Raw genomic sequence first — 20341 nt, 5'->3', positions numbered from 1 at the left:
GAGAGATAACCAACACCTTTTTTATAAATCATTAGTAAGAGAACTGCAAACTTAGATCTAAAGATTAGTTAGAAATTCAACTACTTTAATAGCTAGTTTAAGCTTACCTTTGGGTTTCTCAGGCGCTGGCTTACGGAAGCCCAGCAGAGGCGGCTCTCCACCCGCCTGCAGACTCTTATAGGCTTGACGCTGCTCCACGGGACTTAAAGGACTGCTCACCGGCAGTTCCTTTTTGCGGAAGACTAGATTGGAATCGCTAGTGTAGCCAGACTCTTTAGCCAGAGCTCTGTAAAGAGAGATGGAAATTATTAATTATTCAGAAAATTTCCTTGAGTTCAAATTCCTCACCTGGATAGATTGCCTTCGGTGTAGAGTGGCGATAGTTTTGATTGTTCCAAGTTCTGCGCAAATAAAAAAGAATAACTGAATTAGAAATAAAATTGGTAAAGCTACTTTAAGTTTTCTGGCTGGCCAAGATTAGTATTACGGGTGCCGTCTTCTGTTGTGGACACAGTGATGCCTGCAAACTGTCTACGAATACCACACACAACTAAACTAAACTATTTCATTAACTTACTGAATAGTAATAGTTATCAAAATCATCGACGAACTCTATGATAATACGCGGTATGCGAGTATGTTCCCTGAGCCACTTTACGTGAAGCATAGCAGAGAGATAGAGTAAATAAAAGATACTTTTTATACAAGGGTTGCGGGAAATATTATATGACAAGGAACTCAATGTAAATAGAGCTGATAACTTGTGCTTCTAAAGCACACTTAACGTATAATAAAAAAGAAACTCTATAACTAAAATTAGTTATCTATTTTATAAAAAATCAAACAATATATAGAGATTAGAGTTCATACCCCGTTAAAGATGTCCATCACTTCGTCCCACCACTAGAATTGTGAACAAGATTTGAGATTTGAGCTGTGAGTTAGAATAATTGCTATGCGTTTTTTGTTGTTGTCAAATTTGAAAAGTGTGTGAAATGAGTGCTTCATGATTCATGACTGAGATGCAGGGAATTATTCATGATTAAAATGGATCAAATGTTTTAAAAAAGTGTTGAAAGAATTCAAGCAGTCGAGATTTTGATGAAGACAAATCGAAAAAAGTGTTATAGCATCAAGCATTCAGTTGAGTTATTATGGTTTATGGTTATGCTTTTTGTGGTAGGGAGCGCAGTTGAATAGTAGTGTACACATGACAAAAAGCTCGCTGCTGCGGCACTTGCCTCCTTCTTTTCCTTCTCCGACACAGACGAATGTCCAGTTGTGTAGTTCTCAATGCGACCGGGTTGATTTTTGTATGAATTCGATGCCGATTTTATCGGATTGGGCATAGTACCATACAATCTGCAACAGAGTTGATAATTGAGAATTATAATTATTGAATTAATGTATTTCATTTTTATTAAATTACTTTATTCAAATAATCGGGTGGTATCTTAAAATAAAAAATAAAATGATTTATTACTATTAACCGAAAAACTAATGTAAAGAAGTTTAAGTGAAATTATTAAACTTAATTATAATTCTGATATATAGTATACAATTTAGCCGAAAAATGAATTTCTAATCAAAATAATATTCATAAAAGAATCGATGGTGTTTTAAAGAATTTCTTGATTTAATTTTCTAAGCTATTTGTTGTAAAGAATTTCTTTAAATAGTTTTAATATACTACTGGGAACTAAAAATTTGCAATGAAATTAAAATGAACACGTTGAATTGTATTCTAACTAAAAAATATATATCAAGCTAAACCAAGATACAATTTTAATCACAATAACTTAGAGTCGTGACAGTTTTAAAGAATTTCCTTAAATAATTTTCTCTATAACGGTGAATTGAAATTTGATTATAAAAATATTATATAGATTTAAATTAACGAACATTCTGTATCGATTATATTTGTGGTAGATATAAAATGTGTACGCTACAGATTAATAAAGTTAAAAAGAAATCTATTTTAAACTAAAATGTACAAATTTGTGGTATTCAACTTACTTATCGTCCTGATTTAGATTGCGCACATTGACAGCCGAGGATACCGACTGCACACGTAGCGGATTCGGTGTGCGATATTTTAGAGTTGAGTAATCGGAATCGTAGTTTGGTTCAGGTTCAGACACATAACCATTGCTCTTATACGATGGACGAGCTGCATTTGTTTGTGGAAGAGAATTTCATTAGTTAAATGGATGTAAAATATTGGCATTTAGATTAATATTAGAAATTACTACGGATGTTGTTGTTGTTGTTATCGCTGTTGCTGCAGCTTTTGTTGCTGTTGTTGTTGTTGTTGTTGGTGTTGGTTGTTTTTTGTTGTTATGTTCGGCAGACATGATCTTAGCGCTTTTAGCATGAGTTAGACCTTTGATTAGTGGCGATTAGTGTGAAAATTTAGTACAAAGCAATCCAAATCTATGGCACGTAAAAATAAACCAATAATTCGCATGCAATCCAACGAAATAAATGAAATGAAAATTCGATAAATAAAGACTACCAATTTAAAGGTCGCTCGACATTTTTATCTGGCAGCGCAAAGCAGAAAAGAAAAATAATGTATGAAGATGGGTAGCTACAGACTAGAGAGTACTTTAAGGGCAAGCTTAGGCAAGAGTTTAGAGTACAGTTTACGTATACGAATATTTTTATAGTTACAATATAAATTAGAAGAAATTATTGAATCACCTCTGGGACACTTGTAGCGTATCACGTAATCGTCTGTGGTTTTTTGTTTTAAGTAAGCGTTTATGGGATGATTACGGTATGGATATCAATTTCGATTTCAAATTCAATTTCGAAACAAACACATTTAGAGAAAAAGAAAGACAGAGAGAGAAAAAGTGTTTTTTGTTTGGGAGAGATGATTAGAACTAGTCGAGCAGGCAGCGAAAACTGAAGCATTGCAAAGGAGTTAAAGGAAAAGGGAATATAGGATATATATATATATTATATTTATAGGAATGCTTCAGTTTTTCAAATTGAGATTGGCAACGACAATTACCGCCATTCTTCTGCTTATGTATGGTCTGATACAGTCGCTTGTACCATTCATGCTGATGCGGTTCCTGGACCTCCTGCAGCGTCAATAACATTCAAATAGATAAAGATACAAGATACATAGATAGAGGAAAACTGGGGGGTAATAGTGAGAAGAGTGTGCGAACTGTTTACCGATCTAAGTATTATGGGCATTCCATCGTTGGTCACCGGACCGATGCCTTCGTATTGCCGTCGACCTAATTGCGCCATTTTGCGCGGACGATCGTATTCCGTTTCCGGTTCGCTCAAATACTCGTGCTTGACTTTGTAGACTGTAAACCGTAGATTGCATTTAGTACTTTTGTGGGTGGTGGTTGACGGGGGCAAACAGAGTGGGTATAACGTGGGTATAAACAAAGGGGCAAAAAAAGGTGTGTGTGCAACAGATAAACACAATTAAAGTTGCCCTTCTTCTCTGTGAGTTTAGTTATATCGTTTTTTTTTCAAAATTGTGTATACGACGCGTACGCTTTGGTCATTTCTTGTGGCATACTTACTGACTTCATTGGGCCTGTAAACAGCTCGGCTATTGTCTGACAGCTGACGACGCACAAACGGCCTGTTCAACTCCGATGTGGAAGCAGAGCGTTCAAATGCTAATAGCGTTTCAGAAAGGAGGAAAGAGAGTGCACAATTCGGGTTGAGTTTGGGTGCGGGAGTGGAAGAAAAGTGATGAGAGAAATGTTCAACATTAGCAAATGATTGGCAAAAATATCGCTAAGCGATCACTAATTATTATCTAATGCAGCAAAATACGAGTGAAACATGACACTGGAAAGTCTCATATTATGGCGAAAATTCTATTCAACACAAATAATTAACCAGTTGAACTAAGTGGAAATACAACTATGTTTAAACAAAGAGCAAATGGTTTTAAAAAGGCTGCTACTAAAAACTTCCTTTAAATTTTTAAGAAACATTAAGTAAATGTAACTTATAAAATATATATAATAATACTAATCATTTTTGCAATATTTCGAAAGCGAATTTAGAAGACTGCATATTGCTAAATAAATTGCTCTGATACATTTAACGAAAATACTAGCAATATAACCAAATATTATAAAGTACAGAGAAGTTGCATGAGATCAAAAAAGGTTTTTTTATAGAGCTCTAATACTCTATATACTATGCAGACATAAGCTGCTGAAGTAGTAAAATTCTATCAATTATAATGAGTATTAACTTCTATGAACTATAATTTTGAATTAAGTTAACTCATTATTTGTAAAAACGTAAATAATGCGGTATAAAGTGTTTGAATCAGAATTCTCAAGCTATGAATCAAATAATAATTAAAACAGAATAAATGTTGCAATGGAAAATACTTGAATCAAAATACTAAATCTTTGTATGCAGCTTTTTGTTGAAATAAGAAATCAAAAAGGTATATAATTATTTTGAAACGTTTAAATGTTTCGATGAAGAGAATTGAAATAAATTCATAGAATTGTGCAACTTTGTATGCAGTATATGGTATTTTATAAGAAGTGATATAACTATTAAGTTATTAAAAAAGAATACATATTTTAACACACCTTTCTGAAACTTTGTATGCATCTTTCTGTTTATAAAAAAACTATAGTTTTTAAAATTTAGTATCAATAACTAATGAAACTATTTGCTCTTTGCCTAATTCATAATTGCAGGCCTAAGTTCAACACAGTTATTTGTTCTTTTTCTAAGGGTTGTACTTTTGATCTTATCGGAGACGCTGGCAGAGGGCGCCACTGGGCCAAACTGAGTGGAACAATCGGTTTCGGCGTAATCCGAGTTGTTGGAGCTCAGAGTTGTGGTGGTGGCTCCGTTTGTATATGACCACGGTGGTATTGTCGTCGTCTGTGGTTGCTGCTGCTGCTGTTCTTGTTGCTGTTGCAGTGCCGTGTAGCGACGTGGCAAGGTGGGCGACTCGAAGCGCACGGGACGAAACTCCTTGCGGCCGCTGAGCGCTGGCGATGGCTGTGGCGTCCACACAGGCTGTGAGGGGGGTGGCGGTGGTGTGGGGGCTGCTGAGGAGCAGCTGTTGGCCAGATCGTTGCTGGAGCCGTGCGGTGTTTGACTTTTGGGTGTCCAGACGCCTGTCGAGAATTGGGAATGATGCTGTTCAATTTGATGCGTGGGTGGCTCAAGTGACACTAATGACAGGGGCAGTCAAGGGGCGGGGGTGGGGGGTCAGTGTGGCAGGTGGCAGGTGGCAGGTGGCAGATCGCACAAGACACACATGACATTTTCAGGGGCGCAAGTTCAGAAATTGAGTTGAGGTTTCGTTGGCTTTTTTTTTTGGTTTCTGCTTCTCGTGCTCTGACATTTACACTTGTCAACAAATTTATGCTCATCTAACGCAACAGTTTTACGGTTTGATTTTTGGTTTCCGTTTTCTAACCGAAATAAATGTTGCAGTCAACGAGCGAAGACAAATTGACAAACAAACATCGCGACGTTGAACAGCAATAATTAATACGACCAAGGAAGCCGCATTTGGCACCCATTCAAAATTTGGCCACAAAAACTCGACAAAAACAAAAAAAACTATCACACACACACATACAGTAAACACACACACATGAGACACACACACACACGCGCACATCGTGTGTATAAATGCTGTTGGATGAGTCAGAGCATTTGGCGCATGTTTAGAATTTACAAAATGACTTTTTCACAGCATACAACAAGAAATAGACAACAGACAAGAGTCTGATATAAAATTATATTTGAATCGAAGCGACACAAGGTGCTTCAATTGTTAGCCACAGTGGAGCCTGACTAAGTCAACTTTTAATTTCCATTGAAATCTGTCAAGCTAATGCACAAATTTACAGAAAAATTGAGTGCCATAAAAAAAACTATGCTGCTAAATATAAATATATTTTTTTTCGCGTTAACTCTTTCTAATATTATTGTATTTTTACGAGCATTTCCCATATAAAATTAAAAATATATAATATATTAATAGCTTAATTCCCCTTCAAAATAATGTGGCATTTGAGCTATCAACTTAAGCTAGCTAGCAAATAAAATATAAAATAAAAAAATCTCATTGTGAAATATTCTCATGGTATTACTTTTTGTTTGTACCAAGACTGTAAAAACAAATTGTTTATTTTATTACTTATATACTTAATAATAAAGATGTAATATCTGCTATTTGAAATAAAATTTTAGTTTAGAAAAAAATCTTTAAGTTTGGCACGTTTTTCTTTTACTCAAAAAAATTTTGATTTTATGATTACATACTTTGGCTGACAATCTGAAATATATTTTGCTTTCTTTGGTATATTTTCAATGTAGTATTATATCAATATACCAAATATAGACTTAGGTACATTTTGTTGTATTTTTGCGGAATATTTTGAATCCAATACTAAATCAATATAACAAATGTAGTAGTTGATATATATTTAGTATTGTTGCGGTATACAAATTTGGTATATTTTAAAATTAATATCGAACAGTTTTGAGTGGCGAGTATCTCACAGTCAAGCATACTCGTCTGTAGCTTTTTTACTTTTTTCTTTTAAAATTTACAAAGCTTGCTTAGTTTCCATCCATATTTGATTGCAGATTTATAATACACATTTGCATTTGACACTTTTTCGGACAACTTAAGCTCATAATTTGCCGTTTAACTATTTAGTCGGACAAATTAATTAATTGAGACTTTTATTTTTAGCTCAAATTGCAACTAACATTTTTTAGCAGACAAGCGACAAAAAACGCAATCAAACAAAATTGTGTGAAACATTTGAACAAGAAAAAAAAAATGTGTGAAACATTTCGAGCTACTCTCGCAGTTTGTGGACTAGTCAAAATCTTTGACTCTACAGATTTATATGCCACCTGTAAAACACACACACAGAGACACACACACAGTCAGAGAGATATAGATGCTTGCGGATAGATATGTTGCTCTCGAGATATTCCTATTCTTGTTGCCTGCTGCCTGCCCTCTGGGCGCTTAGACGCTAGACATTGACACGTATTTCGTTTGCTTTTTGGCTCTGTTCGAAATACACAGCATATACAGTTATATATAGTTGTATATAGTATTGATGTTGTTGTTGTTGTTGTTGTGGGTGGCTATGCTGACGTCTTAATTCAATCAGCACTTAATCGAATTATACAATCGAATCAAAGTCTTTGCCAGCGTCAATCAAAATCACAGTCCTTTCGCTCAATGCATGAATCATTCGCACTTTGCTGCTGCACACAATTTTTTTGGCGTAGTAATCTTTTTAATATTACCCAATACAGGATGCACTAACACACACGATATATATTATATAGGATCGATTGCGATTGCGAGTTCTGACTGAGACTGAGTTGCTGACTCCGCGCGCGGCTCAAAGCGACTGAATTTTGCGTGTGCCGGCAACATCGAGCAGACCAGCTCGATGATTACATTTTATTTGTTGTTGCTTTTCCATTCGTTCTGTTTTTCATTTTTGGGAAAGCGTAACGTTTGCTGGCTGGATGTGAAGAAGCAAAACAAAAGGCGCAAATCACAAGCGACTGCTAAATGACTAAACACACCCAGGCGCAGCGACCTCTTTCACCCTTCCCCTCTTTTGTGCTTTATTTGCGTTCAGCAATTTTAAATAGAAGATCAATTACGACGACGAATGCAATCAAATGTGGGAGCGCTCGGTGTGCTCTGAGCTCTGTGCTCCGTGTGCTCAATGAAGCGCGCACTTCAGTTTCAGTTCAACATTTTATTCGATCTTGTTGGTCCGTTTCCCCTCTTCAGACAAAAGCCAAAGTATTTTGTATTTGGTGGAACGCCAATTATGCGTGCAATGCGAAATGGAACGGATGTTTAAGCGACTAAACTATACTCATGACTATACTATTCCATTCAACGGAACACTATGAGTCTCTGGAGTTCCTCTACCCCCAAAAAATGTTTGTGTTTTCATTTTGGGGTTTTACGCACACAAAAGACAATTTCTGACAAACGGTTTTGCTGTATTTTTGTATGTGTTTTGCTTTTGGCTTGGCACTTCCGGTTGGCTTTTTTTTTGCTTTTACCTCCGCTTTAACACTCACTTTAGAATAAATCAAACGGAAATTTTGTTGGCCAATGAAACAAAGCTCATAAAACTTGGCTGGCGTTTTCACTAGTGATAGTCGCATTCGCTGCTGCTTCTGTTGTTGCTGCTGTTGTTGCTGCCACAGCTCAGCTCTGGGTGTGCCCCAAGGAGCGCCCGCGTTCGTTCGTTCGTGAAGAAGCGCGTTTTACTTAGGAAATTGACTTTTGCTTTGGCTTTTGGCTCTGGCGGTGCTCTCGATTTATGTGAAATTTATTGATTCGCCAAATGGAAATATCGTCAAAGCATTTATCTACTCGAAGACGAGCATAAAGAAAAGTCACATGGCTACCTGCAATTTTATAATAGAATTGAGGATGCAAGTACAGCAGCAGAAGAAGTAGAGCGACTTTTTAATACCCTGCAGTGCAGCTGACAGAACAAAGAATATAATAATAGACAAAAAAAATAATAGGAGACCATAAAGTGTAGGTCTTAGTTGCTTTGGCTGATAGTCTGGTATATTTTGTTGGTATTTCTATGGTATATTTTGAATGTAGTACTACACGAATATATCAAATATAGCATTTGGTATATTTATATATTTGGTTGTTTTAAAATAAATACCGCACTGTCTTGCTAATAATGTATTTATGTATTGCATTATTGTATTATTATTAATACATGTAATAAGAAATGTAATTCTAAACTTTTTCAGAAAATTAAATATTTGCTTCATTAAAATAGCATACCAAGTTTATTTATTTTACATTTTCTGTTATACCAAATGTTTTATAGTTTCTTATTACTTCAATCAACAATAATCTTCAATCTTGATTAATATAATCATACAGAATTATTTTCATTCAGTTCATGAATAAGTTCAAAGCTTCTCACATAATTTAGATGATTAACATTATCATAAAGAATAATTTTCATTCATTTGTTGGAAATGCCCAAATCTTTTCACAAAGTTCAGACGATTTATATAATATGTTATTATACAGAATTATTTTCATTATTCCCATATGAACCAAATTGCTATCAATTGAAATGAGTTTTTAGCTAGCAACTAGTCTATCATACCCTCTTAGAAACTTGCTAAACAGTAGGGTATTCAGAGTGCAAACTATATTTTTAGTGCTACCCTATGGCCTTGCAACAAACACATCGTTACTCTGAGGCTGTCCGTTAAAGTGACAGCAACCTGTGCGTGCGCCCATTCATTTGTGGTATTGGGATGATTGGGATGGCGATTGAATTGTTGGGTTGTTTGTTGGCTTCGAATAAGGGAGTGGAAAGCCACGACCTGGCAGCCGTCGAAGCGTTGTGACCCAGCCTATGCTATGGTATATACTATACAGAATAGAATAGAATAGAAGAAGAATAGAAGGTGTGCCACACTCTACTCTACACACACTATTGTTGCTGTTAGCTGAGGCAAATTGAGCAGCATTCTCGCATTGATTTATTTGGTATGCCATTATTAAGTGGACCCAAGTATTTATGGAGTGAATGCAGAGCAGACAGATCAGTGCAAAGAGTAGTGGTGGGGGAGGAGGTGGAGGCTTAAGGGAGTGGGGCCCTTTTTTTCGATTGGCGGCACAAGTTTGATGTTGCACATAAAAAGAACCTGAGCTCGAAAGGCACGGCAGGTTGCAAAGGTCAGAACAGCTCGAGTGGAAAAAGAAAAGGCGAGTTGATAAAGCAAAAACAATTTATAGAAATGAAATTAAACGTTTCATTAATCCAACTAAATCCCTGACTCAATTTCCATTCAACATATCAATAAGAATGTTCAAGTTCAACAGTTTTTATAATAACTATAAATTATGTTCAGTCACTAAAAGTCGCCGCAAAAAGAAAATAAATAGAATTATATATACATATATCTTCCTCACGCACATTGGTGTGAAGAACGCAAAAGAGTCGGCGAAAGATTTAAAAATAACAACGTACAAATTAATGCTTTAAATAAATAAAGGCGCCTTTATGGCCCAAAAAAAAGTACTGTGAATATTCGAAAGCAAACTAAACCAGGAGATTTTCGAACGATGAAAGATGTGGGCATCATTTTAGTGACGCGGATCAACGGGGCGTATACGCAATTTGATAGATTAGCATCACACACATCAGACAATTTTCATCGAAATATAAATCGCCATAAGGTGTTCATAAAGCTAAGCAAACAAATCAAAAAAGATTTCATGGACATCATCAGAAATGTTACTACGATCGTATTTACTAATACTAGTTTATAACTGGACTATCTGTGTGTGTGGGGTTCGCTTATTCATTCAAAATGTTCCCCATCTGGATTTTCGTGATGTTTACGTTTATGTATTTGCCATTTTTAATGGATACTGTAAAAGGCGGGCGGAGGAATCGTGGGCGTTGCGTCTAACAAGAACAATTCCATTGCACACAAATAAATTGTAATAAATATTGCTCGGCCAAGCAGCATTTTTGGATTGTACGTCATTTTATATATTTAGCACAGCGTAAAGTAAGCGCAAATAAAACGAAATGGAAATGGAAATTTGGAAGAGGAAAATCTACTATGGAGAAATCGCGCACCTTCAGTTCCAGTTTGAGGCAGCACAATTAACATGAACTAATGTGAAATATTTAAAATAAACATTTGCTGCCAGCCAACAAAAATCAAGTTCAGTTCTATTAAAGACTGAATGATATATGCATAATAATCATCATCATCAACATCATCATCATGATCAACGTCATAATGAGAGCTGGAAAGCTAACTGAATCATCTATAAATAAGTGCCAATAAATTTCGATAAATAAGAGCAAAATGCTTAGAAAGCAAAACGAAAGTTGATTAGAATATTTCTTGTCTTAAATAAATAAAGAAATCATAATCAAGTGGAATAAGTGGAAAGCTGATTAACTGTTGCCAAGACAAGAAAGAAAAACAATAAGAAAATATATAAAAATTTGAAGAAAACAAAATAATAGATTCATTAATTATCATTGTTTTATATTTTCTACCCTTTTTCTTAAATTTTGCTTATTACTGGCACAATTTGCCACATCTTTTACCCCTTTTTTCAAGGTCTTAAATCTTTTTTAATTGAATTATATTTTCAGTTATGCTTTGAACATTTTGTGAATGAACCATTCGATTTGAATTTGCACGCACACAAATTCAAGACGCCTTCAATGAAACATCATCAAAGAATTCGTCAAGCTTTTAAAATGCCAACAACCAAACGAAAAGAAACTAAATAGAAATAAATTGCTGCCCATTGAAAACGTCATGTTAGCCAGTTTCGGGATTTGCCAGATAGTGTCACATAATTTTCAAGATGCACTGCACAAACCGCCCACAATGCCACACAATGCTGGGGGCGGGATATATAGTATCTGATGTGCTTTCGTTTTTACCTGAGCCAGTTGGTGCGCGTGCTTTGAATTTGGGCGCAAACATTGTTGTGTTTTGTGTGTGTTCTGCAAAAATTGTTGCAGAATGCTGCTCGTTAAAAATTATGTATTTGATTTTTTATTTTCGACGGAAACAATTAGGCAAAGAGCCGCAAACTTTACTTCACTTTTTCACTGCACATTAAACATACTTAAATGGGTTTTTGTTTTTGTGTGGGGAGCACAGACATAAACAGAAAATTTGTAGCGTTTACAATGTAAGAAGGGAGAGAGAAAACACTCGACTAACCCTGCCCCATATTTTGAACTCGATCTCGATTTTCAGTGGAAATATAGAAATGCTGACGCTTTCGCTTGCTGGTGCCTCCGCTGCTTATGATGCTGATTTTGATATATTTATATATATATATACATATAATATTTGTATATATCTTTTTTTTTGGTGGGGTTTCTTTTTGTATTTTTCACGCGTCTTCGCGTTGCGCACACGACTTAAACACGACGACGACTACGCCAGGCAAAAATATTGTACAAGTTGCTTGGATTTTCTCAAAAAAAAAAAAGATCTTAGACCGTCGCTAGATGAAAAACTCAATTTGTGTGAGCGGGCGAAAAAGAAAAACAACAAATGCGTTGAATGTTCGTTCCCTCATCAAATTTGATTTTTTCTTTTTGTTCGTTTTCACTTTTCAGTGTAGCATAAACAAAATGCCGATGCTTTCGTAAACAGAGACACAGGAAGGTGGCGCGGCAAGTGGTAAAAACAACTTGCAACAACAAAACAAAGTTCTCCGTTCACACTTTGGAGCACACAAAGAGCACCATCGAGCGGCGCTGAGAACGCGAGAGAGCGAAAGAGAAAGAGAGGGAGAGTGAGAGAGATGTTTGTGAAGTGGGGCCATAAATTTGCTAGACGGGCGAAAAAATGAAAAGATAAAGCAAAAGCTAAAGATAAAGATACATTTTCACAGTAGTATTACCAAATGACCAAAAGTCGCTCACGTCCGCGCGTTGCCCACACGTCGTATACACAATTTTTCATACGATGACTACTAAACTTTTCGTTGCATACTTTTCGGCTGCAGGTGAAAAAGAATTTATAAATTTGGCTAAAAATAAGAATGGCATAAGTACGACGAGTGTGATTATTAAAAACGAAACAAAAACGAAAACGAGCGCAACGACAACAATGTTATATACACATATATATATAGATATTTTGGTGTGTGTGTGTGTGGATTATATATACACAAATTTTTTGGCCAATTAGGTAGCAAAGCAGCTGCGCTCATTTCCAAAACAGAGACAGTTGAAGGGCAGACACATAGTTATAGACACAGACAGAAACAGACATAGACAGTGGGGAGAGGAGGGGTGAAAGTGGGGGGATCTTTTGGGCTTACACCGACCGTTGGCAAAGAGAAAGCCCTTGGCCAGCTGCAGCTCGTTGTCGATCTCCTTGAGCAGATCACTCTCCGACCAGCTGCGACGCTGTCGCTGTCGCTGCAGCTGCTGCGGTGATAGCAGAAATCGCGTCTGTTTCTGGGGTCGTATACGCAATTTCGCAGTCATCGCTGGCGTCGTCGTTGGCATCGCTGCTGACTGCGGCTGAGGTTGCGGCTGCGGCTGTCGCTGCTGCTGCTTTTGTTGCTCTTGCTCTTGTTGCTGTTGTCTCGGCCTCTCGGATTTAATTGCTATGGCTATCAAAATGTTGGCATTCGTTTAGTGTGCGCTCTCTTTTTGTTTTTCGTTTTGTATTCTCTTTCTCTTTTTTTTTATAAGGCATGCCACATGCTGCACTTAGTCTAAGAACCCTGTGCTCAATTGTGCAAAACAAACGAATCGCTTGTTCGCTTTCTGCTGCTGTCATGCAATTGAATGGAATTAATTAAAATTTCCGCTTAATCGCGAACCCTTCCCCTTGTTCGCCCATTCAATGCAATTTCTTCTTGCCCCAGATAAACCGTATACCCGCAGAGTACGGACAGTTGAGGGGATCTGGGATTGAGGCACTTATGCGACGAGTGTCTCTGTCTGTATTACAAATTGCCTTCTCTAGCGGGACACTTGAGCGTAGAGTTTTTGCTTTTTGTGAAATACAAACACGAAAGCTACTCGATTAACATTTTGAGTATACTCGCATGGCGTTCGCTAATGCGAATCGTTCAGTTATCGACCTAATTATGAATCAGTTTATAATTTATAGGAATAAAGCGCCATCAATTTGAGTTAATGTGCCATTTATTCTGAATGACACGAGCTGCTCATGGCCACTTAAACATTTGATTAAGCGTTGAACAGCTTTTATATAATGAAAGTGAAAAATGAAAATATATTTTAATAGTACTTGAGGTACTCGATGTTGATTATAGCTTAAACATAATTCATGAAAAATATCATATACTTTCACTTTAAGTTGTGAATAATAAATGTGGTTATAAGCTTACGACTTTAAGCTTTCGAAGCTGTCTGATAATGAATGCCACATATATTAGAGGCCTACTGTCGACTTATGATTAACTGAGACATGAGATTTTCTTCGGGGATTAGTCAGATATACTACAATATTTATGTATGAGTTTATTTCTAGTATTAGTCAATCAAGCAATGTATCATTTACAAGCGCAAACACGCAACAAATTCTCTCTGTGGTACAACTTACGGCTACGATAAAACACATATAAATTTATATAATATAATAGATATCATATGTAGGTATATTTATATAGTAGAAGACGTATATATTTATGAGGAGCATGCGTACAAAATAAAGACGATAGAACAATTTGAGTTTGGTTAATCATTTTGTCATTTATTAAACATTCAACAACACTAGAAATATTTAAATAATTTCGTATTAATTTCAAAAAACAATTAACTAAATTTTCACAAGGTTCATTTGTCATTTTATTTATCATTTTAAGTGGAACAAATTTTGTTGATTATTTTATTTATTTTATTTTTCTTTAGTTATAAGTAGGCTGCATGCTGCAGGGTCGAGTATATTTTATGCTGGGTTTTTTTGGGGAGAGAAGGAAATTTGATTAATAAGAAAGCGTTTGCTGGCGGTTCCATTTCAACAAAGGTTGCTGCGCGTGCATTTTTTTTGGATGTCAGAAACGAACGGTCTACGAGGTGTGCTCAAAATTGCGCCAATATTTGTCAAACTCCTCAAAGATTTTCGAACGGAAAGGCGAATGGGCAAAGAGCTCATCGAAATTGCTATGCAAGTGGCCCAAAAATGGCGACGATGGCGATGTGGCTGGAGTTGATCTTCTTGGACTCGGAATGGAGCCGTGACTCGATTTGGAATTGGTTTCATGTTCTATACGACAACTTTGGCTCGATGTTGTTGTAGATGTTGTATTACTGTTGTTGCTGTTGATGTTTTCGTTGTTTTTGTGGATATTGCTGTTGCTCTGGTTATCAATGTTGTTGTTGTTGTTGTGGTTGTTGCTGTTGGTGTTTTCATTGTTGTCGTCTGTGTGAGGGCGGCGATAGAGAGAAATTTGATATACAAAAGAAAGAGACACACACACACACACACACACAGAGACAGAGAGACAAAGAAATAGAGAGAGAGAGAGAGAATTGCTACAACAACAAACACATTTGTATGGGAATATATCAAGAGAGCGAGAGAGAGTGTGATGTGTGGTGCTTTGTGAGATGAGCAGCAATTTATTGTATGTGGGGTATGAGCCATCACCAAATGAGTTAATTATACACTCTACAAAAGTAAACAATCTGCTAGATTTTATTAGGAAATTTACAAGCAACAAATTCCATTTAATATTATAAACATTTGCGGATTACTTAGCACATAATTCGCTACTTTTTTCTATTGCATATTTGTTTGCTCCAAAAAGTATGCTATGGAATAATTTTGTGATTTGTTAACAGTTGAATTTGTATTTGAACTTCTATTCAACTATGTCTGTCTTATTTTAAAAATATTTGAAATTTATTTCGATTTAAGGGGTGCATTTTATACTTTTAAAATAAAGCTGTAAACATCAAATAATTTGCTGTGAACATTCTTGGAAATTTATTGCAAACACCAAAAAGTAAGCTACGAATTATTTTGGTAATTGAAAACTGAGCAGAATTTATATTTCAATGTACTCTTAAAACATAACTGCATATAATAAATGTAAAATATTTAGCAAATTTTAAACTGAGTAGAATTTTTATTACAATTTTTTGTCTTTCATTACGCCTTGCATATTTTAAATATATTTCCAATTTATTTCCCGGCAAATTAATAAATCTATATCATTATTGTAAGTACAAGTTGCAAACACCAAAAAGTATGCTATGAAAATTGTACTTCGGAAAATTTCCCATAATAAATTCTAGCAGTTTACTTCGTCGAGTGCTTGGAAGGAAAGTTAGCTGAACTTATTCCAGGCCGTCAGCACAGACAGTCCAAGCAGCAGAGCTGTGCTCAGAATGCTGCCGGCTGTCGACGATGCGCTTGCACTCGCAATATTATTGTTGCTATCGGTTAGGGTCGAGGGAATGACTGCGGGAGAGGATGCAGTGGAGGAGAGAGTGGAGGAGGTGGGACTGGGGATGGGAGAGGAAGAAGAACAGGAACCTTTGGATGGAACTTTGGAACCGCAACCAGTGTCAGGCGATGGGGAGCGGCGGGAGCTAGTTACAGAAGCGTAGTTGCAATCGCTGTTGCTATTGCTGTTGCTGTTGCTGTTGCCTAGTTGCACATTATGACTAACGAGTTTCGCGGTATTCGCACGATTGCGATAACGATAACGTTGAGCAGCAACGCCTACTATGGTCGCTTGGTCCTGCTCAGTGGCACACTCACCCTGTACGGAAGGCGGCAGCCTGGACACCTTGTACGTCTTCACAATGCTCGACTTCTTGCTGGCACTGCTATGCGAATTGTCCGTGATCATCTCGCTGCGCTCCTGCTCCTCCATGCGATCCACATGCCCCTGGCCGCCCTCGAGCTGCTCGCTGCTCGCGAACTTGGCAAACTCGCGCAAATGTCGCGGCAACTCACGCAGATTTGCCTCCGCCTTACCCTCAAGCACGCGCATCGGTGGCGCCTCCACATCCGACGATTCGCTGCCTGCCGCTTGTCCCGATTTGTTCAGATTCGGTTGCGATTCGGCGCCACTCTCCCAATCGCTGTCCGCAGGCATTGCGAGCTTATGTCGACGCTCCTTGACGCGATTGAGAAACTCATCGCTAATGTTCGCCTGCTCCTCGGTGGCATGCTGTTGCTCATCCTCGATCTTTGAGATCTTGATGATCTTGTGCTGGCGTCGCTCCTCACGCTCCGCCACCTTGTTCATCCACTCCTCGGCCATCTGCTGGCGGAACACTTCGTCCTCGCTGAGCGTGGGCAACTTCGGCGCCGGTCGATAGCTATCACGACGTGGCGGCGTCGCTTGCAACACCGTCGGGGCACGTTGCATCTCGTCCATCAGCCGGCGACGTTCTTGTTGCAAACGCTCAAACTCTAGCTTCAGTTCCTCCTCCTTACTGAGTATATACTTCAGTTGCTGTTCGTGCAACTCGCGTGGCAAGCTTGCGCGTCTCTGCTGCCGATCGTATGCGGGCGGCTGCGGGGTAACAGGTGCCGGTGGGGCGGGGGAGACGCCACGCCTTGAGGTGGTGCTGATGTACGTGGGATTCGGATCACGTTCGATCATCGAATAGCAGCTAGCGTAATGTGGTCGCTGTTGCTGCGGCGCCTGTTGCAACATCGGTGCATGCCTCCGCGCTCCGCCATAAGCATTGTAGCTATCGTAGCTGCTGCTCGACAAATCGTTGGTGCTCATCGACAAGCGGGGAGCACGAATTCCCAGCGGTTGCCTTTGATGCTGCCGCTGATAGCAAATCTCCACCTCGCGTGCAAACGGACGCGCTATGTTCTCCGAGTAGCCCAAATCGCTGGCATAACGCGACCAATCATCCTGTTGCTGTTGCTGTGGTTGCACACGATAATGTTCCGCTGAGCTGTGCGGACGTTGAAGCGGCTCCTGCTGCAGATTGCAGAGCGATTCGGCGCGTCGTGCACGATACTCCACAGGCTGTTGCTCTTCGCTGCTGCGTGGCACAGAGGAGAGACGCTCCTGGCGGGAGCGTGCGGAGCGTTCGATTTCACGCTCCAGCTCCTGCATGTGCGCATGGCGTCGCTGCTGCAGCTGCTCGAGTTGCTGCTGGCTCTGGTTGTTGCTGTGCTGCGTCAGGCGACTGAGATCGTAGAGCGAGGCGGATTTGTCGCGTTGCTCGCGTTGGACGCGACTCGTTTGCAGTTCGGCATTGAGCTGCTGGGACAAGGCATCGAAGTCCTTGAACAGCTTTTCATTGTCCAAAGGCGGCTGCGAAGGTTGCGTGTTGTTGCTGTTGTTTGGCTGAGCAATTGCTTCGATTGCTGCCTTGGCACGTTGCCGAAATTCCTCATAAGTGTTGCTGCTGCTGCTGTTCACCTTGAGCTGTTGCTCACTGCGAGAGATGTTGCTCTCAGTGCTCAGTTGTTGCTGTTGTGGTTGCTGCTGTGCGTCATCAATGAAAGTGTTTGGCTTGCCATTTAATTTGGTAGCTGACATAATATTTGCTGGTGCCGGCGGCGGTGGCACTGGCGGCGCTTTATCCACCTCATCTTCGATCAAACGCACTGGGATCTGATGCACATTCAATGGGAATTTGCCATTTGTTGTTGTTGTTGCTGTTGTTTGTGGCTTCTCGCCTTCCTCTTGGTGCTCCCGGCTGCTGTTGCTGTAATCGTAGACAACTTGTCCGTTCTCCACACGTTTCTTCGACTCAAACGAACTCGTTTCAATGTTCGAGTAACGTTTTGTTTGCGCAGGTTTCACGCTCTGCTCGATGTTGGAGAAACGCTTGCGCTGCTCATCAAAGATGTCGCCTTGCTGCGCAATGCTTGGAAACATGCGTGCGAGTTCGCTTTCCATGCTGGCTGGGAATTTGTTGTTGCTGCTGTTGCTGCTCATGTAGCTGCTGTTTCTAGTCTGTTGCTGTTGCTCTGTGCTGCTGGACGTGCGCTGGTCAAATGAGTGAGGCAACTTTTCGCCCGCTAACTGTGGCTGTTGCTGTTGCTGATCAGCTGCTGTCGGTTTATTTTCAAATGATGATGTCGCTGATGTGATCACCTTCTGATAGCTGCTTCTCACTTGCTGGCTTACGTCATCGCCCTGGTTGCTCTTTGCCTTCGCTGCGGTCTCAGCGCTCTTCACTGGCACCGGCGGCGGCACTGGCGACAATTGTTGTTGTGGTTGCTGTTGTGGTTGCTCTTCTGGCTGCGGCGTCAAACTCTTGCGCAATTCACGCATTTTCGCCGCCGTTTTCAGCATCTGCTCCTGCTCCAGTTTCAGTTGCTCGCTGTCCATCGCTCGAACCTGTTCAGCGCTCAATTCGTGATAGCCGCGACGCTGCACGAATTTCTCATGCGCATCCAGCAGCTGATCGGGCGCCGATTGCTTTGATGATTGCTGCTCGACCAAAGCACGCTGACCGGGCGATAGACACACCAACAACTTGGGATCCGCTTGCGTCGGCAATCCCAGCCAGGCATCATTCTTGGCTGCGCCAAGCGACAGTTGCAACTCGCTGATGTGCGGCAAATGTGGCAAGGGATAAGGCATGTTGTTGCTGGATTGTTGTTGTTGTTGTTCCTTTTGTTGCTGCTGTTGCTGTTGCTGATCGGTTATGTTTTGGGCAACGCTGGCGAGCTCCTCAAGCATCTGCTCGCCATAGGGCATAGAGGCCAAGGTCTCGGTGCATAGCAGACGCAATTTCTTGATACGTTCCGCTTCCGTTTCGCCTGCAAATTGTGAAATTGCACTAAGCTCCAATTCTGGTTGCTGTGTTAGCTGTGGTTGGGATGGTTGTTGTTGTTGTTGGGATAGTTGCTGTGGGGGTGCAAATGGTTGCTGCTGCTGCTGTTGCTGGCGTATTGGGGGCGTGGGTGGTTCGTTTGTGGGTGGTGGCGAGGCCATGTGTATGGCAGTGCATTGACTGTGCTGTGTGCTGTCGGAGCAATGCGAATCATTCGATTCCTGACGCTTCAACAGCAACGAGGTGAGTTGCACGTGCGTTGCCTGTGCTGGTGGGGTGGTTGTGGTGGTGGTGGGGGTGGGATAGTGCATGCTGCTGGGTGGCGGTGGCACAGGCGGTGGCGATGGCGATTCTACTGTTGACCTACGTTGCTCATTCACGTTTACGTTCCCGTTTCCGTTTCCATTTGCGTACGCATTCACGTTCACGTTTATGTTCACGTTATTATCATTACCATTTCCGTTGAGGTAAGCACTTGCGTTGCTCGCGACGTTTTCCTCTTCGCGTCGCGTCATTTCGATCAATTCGCGCACTTTTTCCATATTGCGAACAAATTCCTCGCGCGTTGCCGACAGCGACGACGCTGCAATTGAACTGTTGGCCAATTTGTTCAGGCCAAATTCGTTGGACTCAGCCGCTGTCGATGTTGCTGCCGCCTCTGTTGTTGCTCTCTCTCGCGTGGGCGTCGCTGTTGGCGCCTCTGCTGGCGTCGGCGTCGTAGCAGCACTGAGCAGCGATGATAGCGAACTGCCTGGCGATGGCGATAATGTTGGCTCTTCGTTGCCTCGATGAGCATTAACAGGTGTGCTCTCCCGACTCGACTGAACGTTCGTCTCCGTTTCCGTGTCCACTTCCGTTTCGACCTGCAATAGTTTGTGTTTTGTTTTTTGTTCTTTTCGCTTAGCTCAAGTTGTTTGTGTTATTTTTCTTTTTTTTTAGTTTTAGCTTTTTGTTATTACTCAATAAAATTGCTAGGCATTTTCCATTTCGATTATTTCTAGTGCGTGCTATGCATAAACATGGCCTAC

General features: G+C 39.9%; 1 protein-coding gene across 24 annotated transcripts in view; it reads right to left on the bottom strand.

Annotated features, from left to right (window-relative positions):
* Window positions 1–20341, bottom strand: part of LOC117569258 (sorbin and SH3 domain-containing protein 1) — a 44529-nt gene that overhangs the window by 14699 nt on the left and 9489 nt on the right. For 4 of the 24 annotated variants that reach the window (XM_052005187.1, XM_052005196.1, XM_052005197.1 and 1 more), the window contains exons 2-14: window positions 16315–20176; window positions 12896–13186; window positions 11490–11552; window positions 4752–5135; window positions 3555–3653; window positions 3190–3329; window positions 3020–3092; window positions 2704–2736; window positions 2017–2170; window positions 1242–1362; window positions 871–903; window positions 349–401; window positions 108–286 (exon numbers count right to left, since the gene is read on the bottom strand). In XM_052005187.1, coding sequence (XP_051861147.1) covers window positions 108–286; window positions 349–401; window positions 871–903; window positions 1242–1362; window positions 2017–2170; window positions 2704–2736; window positions 3020–3092; window positions 3190–3329; window positions 3555–3653; window positions 4752–5135; window positions 11490–11552; window positions 12896–13186; window positions 16315–20176 — 5485 coding nt within the window. Of the gene's footprint in view, window positions 1–6; window positions 51–107; window positions 287–348; window positions 402–577; window positions 717–870; window positions 904–1241; window positions 1363–2016; window positions 2171–2249; window positions 2400–2703; window positions 2737–3019; window positions 3093–3189; window positions 3330–3554; window positions 3654–4751; window positions 5136–11489; window positions 11553–11775; window positions 11986–12889; window positions 13187–16314; window positions 20177–20341 lie in introns of those variants that run through there. The other 20 variants (XM_052005188.1, XM_052005198.1, XM_052005191.1 and 17 more) reach the window with 18 other exon arrangements.

This window comes from Drosophila albomicans, chromosome 3 (genome assembly GCF_009650485.2).
Source record: "Drosophila albomicans strain 15112-1751.03 chromosome 3, ASM965048v2, whole genome shotgun sequence".
In the NCBI taxonomy this organism is placed as follows: Eukaryota; Metazoa; Arthropoda; class Insecta; order Diptera; family Drosophilidae; genus Drosophila; species Drosophila albomicans.
The sequence above is the reverse complement of the archived record's forward strand: the minus strand, read 5'-3'. Positions and strand labels throughout refer to the sequence as shown.